Source organism: Dendrobates tinctorius, unplaced genomic scaffold (genome assembly GCF_039654945.1).
Source record: "Dendrobates tinctorius isolate UK_male_01 unplaced genomic scaffold, ASM3965494v1 ptg000047l, whole genome shotgun sequence".
Classification (NCBI taxonomy): Eukaryota; Metazoa; Chordata; class Amphibia; order Anura; family Dendrobatidae; genus Dendrobates; species Dendrobates tinctorius.
Window position 1 is genome coordinate 11900069 of NW_027361715.1, and position 12589 is coordinate 11912657.

At 43.3% G+C, this 12589-nt stretch overlaps 1 protein-coding gene across 1 annotated transcript in view; it reads right to left on the bottom strand.

The window, feature by feature from the left end:
* Window positions 1–4025: 4025 nt before the first annotated feature.
* ATP6V0D1 (ATPase H+ transporting V0 subunit d1) overlaps window positions 4026–12589 on the bottom strand; it is a 107740-nt gene continuing 99176 nt past the window's right edge. The window contains exon 8 of the mRNA XM_073576206.1: window positions 4026–8159. Within this exon, the coding sequence (XP_073432307.1) occupies window positions 7998–8159 (162 nt within the window). The 3' untranslated portion in view covers window positions 4026–7997. The remainder of the gene's footprint in view (window positions 8160–12589) is intronic.

Genomic DNA, 12589 nt, shown 5'->3' on the forward strand with positions numbered 1-12589 from the left:
CTCCCCTGAGTACTGAGGTAACCAGGCTGCTCCTGGTTTATATGGCATCGATAGCGGCGTTATTGAGGCTGCGACCGCCACTGAATCTTCATCCGAGTTGGGCATTTTTCTTCTTGCCTTTCACTTGCTCACAATAGAGCGCAGCTCCAGCTTCACTGGCACTCCCCTCTCTGCTCGCACACACTGTGTGACGCAGTTATGGCAGTTATTTGAAAGCTCAGTCAAATCTTTAGCACGCAATTTAATAAAGTATATGGCACACAGTACCCAGCTTTGCTAGGCTCGCTAAATTGTTCGTGACACCAGTTGGAGCACCCGGGGGTGCGCGCGCGGCGGCGTGAGGGCGCACGCTGCGGTGCAGGGCCGTGGGGTACTCGGTACCACGCCCGTCGACTTCAACGGGGGACGGTGTCACGGCGACCCGGTCCGTGGCCCTGGGGCGTCCATTAAATAAAATGATGAAAGGGGAAAAGTTGTTTGTGATGTTGTTAGAAATGATGATAAAGTTTGTAGATGATTAAATACGTGACGCCACTTGTGGTATTCTGGTCAGAGGTGACCAGCGCTGCGGTGTTGTTCCCGAGACTGTTGATGTGGCGCAGCTGAGGTGAAAATAGCTCTCCACAGGTAGAGCAATAGTCCCAGGGCAAAGATGTTAAATTAATAGTCAAAATGGCTGTGAACGTTGGGGTGCAGAGAAATGAGAGGACACAGAGAGGTGCAGTTTCTGTACCTTTTACTGGTAATAGGTTGCAGTCCGGAGTACCACATAGAGTGAATGGAATGAGCCCGGTTTTCCTGGAGGCATTCAGGGGATCCACCTTGCCAGGTGGGGATTTAGGACCTTCCTTCTGCGCTTTGTGTGTGGGTCTCCACTGTATATAACTATGCTGCCACCCTCTATTGCGTGATTTCACTAACCTGACACGGCTGTCAGCATGAGCCTATTCCATGGGTACCGTCCTTTTCACCGTCAGCCCCGGTCTCCTTATCTGCCGACGTGCCCTCAGGTGTTCAATGTCGCACAGGAATTTACAATCCCCTGTACTTTCAGATTCAGTAGTCAGGACATACAGCTCCTGACCACCAAGGACTCTGACGTCCCTTTTCTTTCTATTAGCGCTTCGCTCTGGGGTCTGCTATATGCAGATTTTTAGCTTCCCCAGAGCCTCTTCTCTCTGCTATCGTCCTTCCCCTCCTGTCAGATCAGCTCTCCATCTCTGACAGGATCGCCCAGAAAGATCTTTTTACCTCATGTTTTAACTGTCTTGTCATTTTCCTCACAGCTGCTCTCGTTCCCATGACAACCCCCTCAGCTCACCTTTAGCTGACTCACCAACCCCCTCTGCTGGCCAGAATTTATAAGGCAACTCCCTTTTCTGACCTGCAGCAGGAATTGTGATTAAATCTATGTTGCCTGGCATGGGGGTCCCCTTTCTGCCTCCAAGCATGACTTCACCTCATAGAGGGAGGCAATGTCACTGTGACAACCGGACTCTGGGGTGTCACATTGGGAAGCTCCTTCTCCACTTTGTGCTCACATGTAGGCAAGATTGAGCGGCTCCCTCTACTTGGCATTGAGCTTACAAATGCACTGCACCATAGACACATGGAGAAGCAACTATGGTCAGGGGCAGTACATGTCTGTAACGGCTCGGTGGGCGAATGTTTAGAATGGCAGTTATGTCACTAAAATATTACCTTTAAAAAAAACATGGCCATATGCCTTTACAAAATAATATGGGACAAGAAAAGCTAGGACGATTCAGGACCCAAAAGCAAACACCTGCAACAGGCTGCTGTACCCAGATGGCGTTTACAGGTCTAATATTGAACTGTTAGCAGAAAATGTGCAAGAACAAAAATATATTGAGATTACATTTCTGGATTAAGGAGATCTTTCTTTAGAATGTTAAAATTAAACTAACAAAAAACACTATCTTTCCAGTCTTACAATGAAGGAATCATACTTTCTGTGACACACAAGTCTTGGATTCAGGATTCATCAAAAATAGCACTGAGGGGTTTAATACTACCCTCATTGTTTATAGTGTGCGAAGAATAAAAAAAAAAAGGTTGTTACATAGGTGCTGTCACTGCAGTATATCTCAGATCATTCCAGACACACTAAGAGACTTTACAGGCACATTTCCCTATATTACTTACGGTAAATCTTTGGATTAGTACTGCACATGGAGCCTAGCGCTCCCGTAATGCACTACAATCAGATTAGGTCTTTTTCCATTTGCTTGGTGGAATGAGCTGTATCCTCTAGCCTCCTATCACTACACCGGAAAAGCATAAAATGGCGCTTCTTTACCGGCCACCATCTTTTTGTACTGCCAGTGCCGTCCCTTCCTGATGAGTTGTCCTAAACCAGCTGTGATAGCTGCAGGGCATTATTGGGAAGCCCGTCTCACTGTGCCTAATGTCACTAGCTCCCTCTCTGAGCATTCAGCAATGTGAAAAACGGCACAGGGCAGGCAGGCTCTAGCAACTGAAGGGTCAGGCGATCAATTCTTTATGCACTCTTAGCTTTGTATATCCCATTAAATCTTTTGGTGAACAAAAAATGTATTGAAGTGACAAATATGTTGCACTGATCATTTCTTTATGTCAGAGGAAGATGCAGTAGTGGGGACATTGCCGGAGAAATGTGGTGCTTAAATGAATGCGCTCCATTTATTTAATGGCCACTCTCAGTCCTCCAGTGGTGGGTTGTTGCTTGCCCTGGCTCGTAGAGTTCCCATTAAAGGTGTTCATATACCAGATTATTACAGATGTGCATTTTTTGTCCTAAAATATTACAATTTTTAGAATTGCACCACGGTAAATATGACCATATACCTGGGGTGCGAGACAAAAATTTATATTGCCACTGTACTTCTGACAACTTTATCTCATACGATCGATAAATGTGCTAAAATGTTAAATCAGCAAATTATGTTGTTGTACCCTCAGAAAACCACTCCAAAGTGCTGCCACTCAGTGTTTCTCATCTGTCTTACGTGTTCTCTATTGCGCAAGACAGATTACGCTTGACAACAGGCAGTTGGGAAGTCAAGATGGTTTACGTTCTCTTCTGACTTAAAAACTGCTTTTGGGTATAAAGGCTTGTTCACAAGCTGCATTTTTGAAGTAGGAAAAAAATGCAGTGTTTTAGAGTACTCAACTTGTGCACACTAACAGAGAAGTGGTCTTTTAGTTTGGGACAGGCAAGTCACTATACAATGGATATTGGAAAGTGTCACAGGTGTGTCCGTCATCCTGGATCCGGCTGTGGAAGGTCCTTGCGTTTAGCTCAAGCACCTTCTTGATTTTTGCCTGTTATTGAGCGATATCCTTTTCCCTCTAGGACCCATAGTTACCTCCACCTTCTGCTGCTAATTACACACCTGTGCTGAAGCTTTAAATACATTCAGTGCACATGTTAGCTCATACTTGACTCAGTCTTGTTGGAAGTTCTAGCAGTCAGTTAGTGTCTTTCCCTGAGGACCCTTGGAGGATTGCTGGCGTGACATCTCAGTTGTCTTCTCAAGCTAAGTGTTTTCCCTCTGTCTTTAGTTTTAGTGGGCACTGACTAGTGCTCACCCTGTCAACTCCCTATGTAGGACCTATCGCTAGGCTCATGCACGGATTAGGTTCCTGCTCGGCGATAGGTGTAGAACCTATATAGGGACGTTTAGGGCACACAGGGAGATTTTAAATCTGCCTAGGGGTCTCCACTCCCCTCTTCTCTGGTGTTTGGGCTCCCCCTTCCCATTGTTGTGCACTTATTAATCCTTCACCCAGCGTGACAGTGAGGGAAAGAGGGTGTCAGTACCTATAGTGCTGAGAGAGTGGATGAATAGGAACCACTCACTCAATAGTGCATCGCTAGGTACACAGAATAAGAACAAAAAGCAAAAAAAAAAAAAATAGCCTAAAGCAACATTTTGACAACTGATCTGGTAAGTTGGAATAGTGACAATAATTGGCCAATTATGTAATTGAGAGCAGAAAATTCAGACACTGAACAGTAGACGTGAGCATCGAGGTAAACACTTTATTACCATATACATATATATTTATTCATATATTGATCAGAGCATCCATTCACTGAAACAAAGGGAACTGTAAAACATATTCATCGATCACGTAAGAGGAAATCAGACAACAGATTCTTGGAAAGTTCAGCTCCTTAACACTGAAACATCGGAATCTAAAAATGTCACTCTTGAGGTGTCCAGCATAGAAATAAGAATGGGTAGAATGCCAAATAAGTTATGAGATGGGAGGCAGAATAAAAAAGGTTCAAGAAAAAGACTTTACGTCATAAAAAACCAACAGCAGATGGGCAACAAAAGTAAGAAACTGGATGGAGCCAGTGCTCAGTAAAGCATGCACCATTGGCTGGAGCGATCAAATATTGTGCCGGAGTCACGTGTACTAAAGTGTTTAGTATTTTATGACTGTACCTGCGCATAGAAGAGGAATGTCCTGCTTGGTTTCTCTGCCAACGTCATGTATTAAGACTTTTAAGAGCAAATCTCACCGAGACTAAAGGTTTAGAACTGGAGAAGAGGCCTGAAACGTCATTGTCCTATGGATGGGTCAATGGTGGGAGAGGATTCACAGGTTTCGGTCCAGCGGCCACGTCCGTAATCCAAGCCCATGGGATGGAAACTCTCTTACCGGACGGCATTTCTGCCTTCTCTTGTGATTAGCCGGCCTGGTGAGACATCACTGTGGTGCACATACCATGCCGTGGCAAGCCAGCTAATCAAAAGTAAAGCTGCAGATGTCAGCAGGTAGGAGAGGCATTTCTCTCGGGGCTCTCGGCCGATGGCCATAGATTACCGACCAGGTCGCTGGACTGGGTCCTGCTAAATTATTCGCACCATCTCTAATTTTCAAATAAAGCAAGCGTGTTAAAGCTTGGTATGATGCCTACTACTCTACTATAAAGGCCCCCCAATGAAGGACCATAGGGACTCTGACGCCAAGAGGTGAACAGGGTTCTTTTCTCATAAAATGAGAAGATACTGGGACAGAGATTATGGAGGGAACAGCTTCACCGGCGGACAACAACCGAATCCATCACTGAAACTACATTCTGAGAGGAGATTCTTCACTAGACCAGGATCCTGTATGACTTCAGACAAGATTATATTGCAGGGATTCATAGTATTGCACGTTCTAGCTGTGCAGATGAAACACACCAGCCCCTTTCTGACACATCCATACCTACACATGGAATAAATTAGGGCCAGAAAATGCCTTATGCAAGCTTGCACAGAGGAGCGGCAAATATTAGAAAAGGCCAAAAACGATGCTGGTACACACAACGAAAAAGTAACATGTATACCGCCCAGTCCCCGTTTTAGTGGGGCGGACGTGTTTTTGTGGGGGGTGAATCTACCTTTTAGTTTCAGGTTAGGAGAAAACTAGTTCTAGCTGTGACTTTTCATACAGCTGGTGGAGAGCGACATTTTTATTAGTGTAAACATCTATTATGATACAGTGATAGAAGTACAACATATTACAATACTACACAGGGTCCCACCCTACAGGACCACCGTTAACATGCCGCGTCACACCCACGATCAGCTCTGCGACCACTTCACATCCAATCCTTATATGCCATTGTGCCATACCCTCACAGTCTAGACAGTCCGAGAGGAACCCTAGCCCGTATCCCATCTGTAAGTATGTGCTTGTGTTCATAGACAGAAATTACTTACTGGTAAGCGATCATCAGAAAATGACATTGCTTTTGGGTTAAATGTATTTTTAAAAACATTTAGGCTATCTTTTTTGGAAAACAAAATTAGTCACCTTGCAATTTCCCCAACAATTTTTTTTTAGACTCTTACTTTATGTCCTTTCAGCAGGCTCATTATCATCAGAGGAAGGGTTACAGCGACAGGCAACACCTTTATACCCAACTGATAACACTGTATCAACCATTCACAATAGGTGATGTAACAGCTGACTCTGCTCCCCTTCCTTCATAATGGAGTTTGCACCCGCTCATAAGATGCTTCAATACAAAAAGATAGGGCCAATGTCTGGCCATTGTGGGTAATGTACATGTGTTGTTTCCTAAAACAAGAAGATAGAGTCTAAAAAAGCCGCAATGGTCGGAGGGCAAATTTCAAGATGACCATTTTTTATTTTCATGCAAATTGTGGTATACGGGCAAAAAAATAAAAAGCCAAAAATTGAAAAAAAAAAAACACATTTAAAACACAAAAACCTGATTTAAACAATAAGTCAATCACGGATGATAGATTCTCTTTAAAGGGGTTTTCCAACTTAAAAAAAATACATAAAATACCTTAAACCGTACTTTATATAACTTATCAATCTAGTTCAATTATCTCGGGACTCCAGGTCCTCTGGTCCCAGCATCTCTATCTCATGTCTTGTGCTTAGCACATGACCGTGTTTCATATGTCCACAGATGACTGCAGCAGTGCATGAAGGGACAAACTGACTGTTCATGTCAATACTAGTGATGGGCGAGTATACTTGTTGCTCATGTGATCGAGTATTTTGCCGTGCTCGGAGACTTAGTTTTCGTCGTCTCAGCTGCATGATTTGCGACTTGTAGATAGGATCAACACATGTGGGAATTCCCTAACAAACAGGCATTCCACACATGTATTCAAGCTGTCTAGCAATCGCAAATCATGCAGCTCAGGCGACGAAATCTAAATCTTCGAGCATGCAAAATACTCGGAGGACACCCGAGCATGTTCGGGAAACCCGAGCAATGAGTATACTTGCTCATCACTAGTCATTACATTACCTAAGCCAGCCCCCTCCACTGATACAGCTTATACATAGACAGAGGAGGTGGGCGGCTCAGCAGCTGAAATGAGACAGTCAGCCAGCCCCCTTCTCTGGCACAGCTTATGCAGAGACAGAAAATGTGGACAGCTCGGCAGCTGAAATGAGACAGTCAGCCAGCCCACTCCACTGATAAAGCTTATGCATAGACAGAGGTGAGCGGCTCGGCAGCTGAAATGAGACAGTCAGACAGCCCTCTTCTCTGATAAAACTTATGCATAAACAGGAGGGTGGCTCAGCAGTTGTAATGAGACAGTCAGCCAGCCCCCTCCTCTGATAAAGCTTATGCATAGACAGAGGAGGTGGGCGGCTCGGCAGCTGAAATGAGACAGTCAGACAGCCCTCTTCTCTGATAAAACTTATGCATAAACAGGAGGGTGGCTCAGCAGTTGTAATGAGACAGTCAGCCAGCCCCCTCCTCTGATAAAGCTTATGCATAAACAGAGGAGGTGGGCGGCTCGGCAGCTGAAATGAGACAGTCAGCCAGCCCCCTCTTCTCTGATAAAGCTTATGCATAAACAGAGGAGGTGGGCAGCTTGGCAGCTGAAATGAGACAGTCAGCCAGCCCCCTCCTCTGATAAAGCTTATGCATAAACAGAGGAGGGTGGCTCAGCAGTTGTAATGAGACAGTCAGCCAGCCCCATTTATATACAGTGTTGAGAACAGAACATGAAGTAAAGTAGCCAGTACCCAGAGATCAGAGAATTGGGGTACCTGTTATAATTGAACTCTCTTAAGCGTAAAGTATATAATTTACTAAGCTTATCCATGTATTTTTTATAGCCTGGACAACCCCTTTAAGAATTACAAAGCACCCAATTTTAGTAATACGCAACAATGGAAATTTAGGTAAAAGGAGTCAATCTGGACGTGGGTACAGCACCCGGAGTATCTTTGAACATTCACTCACATCTACAGCTATTCATAAAGAGGATTTATAAGGGCTACACTGGTCCTTAGCGGTCACAGCCGGAGGGAAGGCCTCGTTGGCCGCTCAGCAGTTGTCTGCCTAGCAAAACCAGCTGCTGATCGGCTAAATAATCTCTGCGGAATCTTAGAATCTTATGTCGCCCCTCCCCGCGGACTGACCAGACAATAAGGCAGACGACGGGTCTGCAGGGGGATCAGGGGGAGATGAGTAAGCTGGAAATGTCTTTTATTGTTTAGAAGATCGGAATGTAGTTATCAATCTTGGCCCGGTGTCTCTGGGCGATGCACTCTGCGATCCACACAATATTCCGGCACTCCTGCTCCTTTAGCTTCACAAAGGCATAAAACACACCAAAGTGGAACTGGTTTAGAAAGGACAATTTGTTCAGTTTCACCTGTAAATGGGAAAAAATATGAACAATCAGAAGAAGAGATAAGATGGAACACAACAATTGTTTTTTTTATCGGGTTTCATGAAAAAGTTTTGTGTGACTAACATAAATTACAACCGGGACATTGACTGTAATTAATAAATAAATAAATAAATAAATATATATATATTATATATATATATCCAACAATGTAGACCAGCTCACTCCTGTGACCCACCTGGAACCTCAGCTGACCTGGTTAACTCCGTTGTGCCCGGATCTGGATGTAGGAGTCTATCCATACAAATGTGAACAACGGCAAAGCAAGGTCCAGCAATAACGTGAGCAATCCAGGATGCTGTTAAAAATTTTTTTCTTTTTTATTCATAAATCCATTAAAATGCAATGGTCCAAGCAGTTCAAAACAGCAAAAACGCAGGAAAGTCGTGCAGATAGGACTACGCGTTTCAGCGGTAAAACCCGCCTTCTTCACGGTCCAGAATCTAATCTGCTTTCCAAACATGGAACCTTATATACATCCCACTCCCATCAGGGTAATTATAAACATATGTGAGAGACTTAAAAACATGTGCTATAAAAGCAGATCAAACATATAAACTATCCACATATTGATCAGTATACAACATGCATAAAGATTATAAGGAAAGAATTCAACATTGGACCATTGCATTTTAATGGATTTATGAATAAAAAGAAAGAAAATTTTTTTTAACAGCATCCTGGATTGCTCACGTTATTGCTGGACTGTGCTTTGTCGTTCATATATATGTATAAAGTCTACACACCCAGGTTAAAAAGCCATTTTTTTGTGATGTAAAAAAAAAAAATCATACCAAGAAGATTCATTACAAAACGTTTTCTGCATTGAATGTCACCATATAATCAGTACAATCACATCGAGAAAAACTCAAGGAAAAACATTTTGAAAGGGGGGGGGGGGAGTAAAAAAGTAAAAAATAACCTAAAAAAAGTGTTTGCTTAAGTGTGAACATTATTTAATCATTGGGCATGTGGTTGTGTTCAGCGGTAGCCAGTCACATTTGCACTCATGTTACATAGCTGCCATCATGTACAGTTATTCTGATTGGCCCCTATAAAGATTGCTTGTTTTAGAAGGATTTCCCTGAGATTTTCTTTTTTGCATTTTAGAGCAAAAGCCATGGTCTGGAAACCGCTTACAACACAGCAAAAGGATCTCAATGTTGAATGTTATCAGTCAGGATAGGGGTACAAAAACATTTTCAAGGCATCAGATATACCATGCAACACTGAAGACGGCATCAAAAAGTGACTTAAAATAGGCACAATAGTAACACCGACTAGAACTAGAAGTCCCTCAAAAATTAAAAAAAGACAAGAAGAAAATTCTGGTAGGCTGTCAAGAGGCCTATAACAACGTTAAAGGAGCTGCAGGAATTTCTGATAAGTACTGGTTGTGTAATGAATGTAACAATCTCCTGTATTTTTCATATCTCTGACCTGTGGGGTAGGATGGCAAGATGGAAGCCTTTTCTGACAAAAAAGCAACCAAACACAGCTATGGTTTTGGAAAACCTACATCAAGTCTGCCAAAACGTGTTACGGTCTCATGAGTCCAAGGTTGAACTTTTTTTGCCATAGTTCCAAAAGGTTTGGTGCAAAGTCAACATGCACATGAGTAAAAGAACACCATACCCAATGTGAAGCATGGTGGAGGCTGCATAATGCTTTGGGCTGTTTTTTGGCAGCTATAATTGGGACTTTAGTTAAAGTGGATGGAGTTATGAACAGTTACAGATATCAGTCAATTTTACATCAAAACTTTCAAGCCTCTGTTGAAAATCTGAAGATGAAAATGAATTTCACCTTTCAGCATGACTACGATCCTCAGAACCGGAAAAGATCACAAACGGTTTCTAACCGTTTGTGCAGACACATGCACATTTGTGGCCTGCTAGAGATCATTTTGCCGGGCTCTGGCAGTGCTCCTCCTGTTACTCCTTGCACAAAGGTGGAGGTAGCGGTCCTGCTGCTGGGTTGTTGCCATCCTATGGCCCCTCCACGCCTCCTGGTGTACTGGCCTGTCTCCTGGTAGCGCCTCCAGCCTCTGTACACTGCGCTGACAGACACAGCAAACATTCTTGCCACAGCTCGCATTGATGTGCCATCCTGGATGAGCTACACTACCTGAGCCACTTGTGTGGTTTGTAGAGTTTGTCTCATGCTACCACAAGTGTGAAAGCACAACCAACATTCAAAAGTGACCAAAACATCAGCCAGAAAGCATTGGTACTGAGTAGAGTTGAGCGACTTTGGTCGGATCGGGTTTCGTGAAACCCGAATGAAACAAAATAAGTTTCAGATGAAACTCGTCCGACTAGAGCAAAACAAAGTCGGAGTTTCTTCCGAAACCCGACCCCAATGCAAGTCAATGGGAAATAAAAGTCGGACGAAACTCCGACTTTGTTTTGCTCTAGTCGGACGAGTTTCATCTGAAACTTATTTTGTTTCATTCGGGTTTCACGAAACCCGATCTGACCAAAGTCGCTCAACTCTAGTACTGAGATGTGGTCTGTGGTCCCCACCTGCAGAACCACTCCTTTATGGAGGGTGTCTTGATAATTGCCAGTAATTTTCATCTGTTGCCTATTCCATTTGCAGAACACCATGTGAAATTGATTGTCAATCAGTGTTGCTTCCTAAGTGGACAGTTTGATTTCACAGAAGTTTGATTTACTTGGAGTTATATTCTGTTTAAATGTTCCCTTTATTTTTTTGAGCAGTGTACATAAAAAGAACTCATGGATAACGATTTTTATATAAATTTTAGTCTGTATTGAAAGTCATCTACAGCATTGTATCATTACTGTTCCTTTAAATGCCGTTCCCTGAAACATCTCTGTAAAGTTGATAGAAAACATGCCTGACCGTCTTGTCCGCGATCCCATAGCTGTATAGTTTAATTACACTGAAATCTGGCACAAACTCCGAGACCTTACCAACCTGTAAATGTTTTATACACAAAGACTGAACCCTTTCTTTTAATTAAATGGAAAGACACAATATCAGCACACTGGCGAAAACCAGTTACAAAGCCACTAAAATCTTGGCAAGGCAGCCTGCCCTTTAGCATAAAAGATTGTTATTCTATTGAGCACACGGGTATTGGCACGGGATCACTTACATGGAGCGGCTGTGCAGTCCGTATGTGAAATGCATCATGGCTGAATGTAAAGTTCCTCCAATATGATGGATCCTGCGTATGTGTGGGGTGTGTGACACCAAACCTGCACCCGCGAGCCCACACTATTATGCTTTAAAGGGAATCTGTCACCAGGTTTTTGCCACCTAATCAGAGCAGCATGACGTAGGGCCAGAGATCCCGATTTCAGCGATGTGTCACTTACTGGGCTGCTTGCTGCAGTTTTGATAAAAAAAAAAAAAAATCACAGGTTTTCTCTGCTGCAGACCTAGCAGTTCTCGGAATGCTGAGATCTGTTTAACCGCGCCCACACCACTGATTAGCAGCTTTCTACCGATGTACGGTGAACACCGTAATTAGCCAATCAGTGGTGTGTGGGCGGGGTTACAAAGAGCCCAGAACTCAGAGAACTGGTAAAGCAGATAAAGTAGGGATTTTATAAAAGCTAAAGCAAGCAGCACAATAAGTGACACATCACAGGAATCAGGGTCTTTGCGACTATATTATGGTAACAAAGATTAGGTGAAAACACCTGGAGACAGATTCTCTTTGCTCTACTTTGATAACAATATCTATATATTCAGCACATAGCCTCGGGGCCTTAGTCACATGGAAACAATAAACAAGTAGGGTACATTTTGAAAAGCAAAGTAGACTCCCTCATGTATCTCGTATTCAGACGTCTATTCATTAGCCCAGTCAAACTGACTGCTCTAATACCAGCATTATCAGGCTCTTGTGTCCTGTGCTGTAAGGTGCAGTCACACTGACAGTACTTGTATAATGAGGCAGATACGTGCAGCCCGCCATATATACCGTCCTATATCCCACTATGGATTTCGCCACACATCTGTATCAGATCCCCTACATGTATTACAGGCACAACGGATTTTGATGTATAACTGCCGCAGACTTCATCCAACGTACTGAATACAGCAACATCTGCAGCATAAACTGCTAACAAATTTCATAATATGAGATTATAGTTATCTTGCAGTTTTCACATTCGCCACTGGGCATTTTTTAGGGCTCTTCCTGTTGTGTCAGGGAGAGTTTTCAGCAAGTTCCTTATCATCAGAGGCAGGATGACAGTGACAGGTAACGTCACTATACTGAAATCACAGGATCCACCAATCACAATAGGTGATGTTACAGCTGAACTTACACTCACATTAGATGCTTCAATACAAAAGATATTGTCAGTGTCTAACCATAATGGCAAAATACAGCGTATCTAATGCAGCATTCTGCA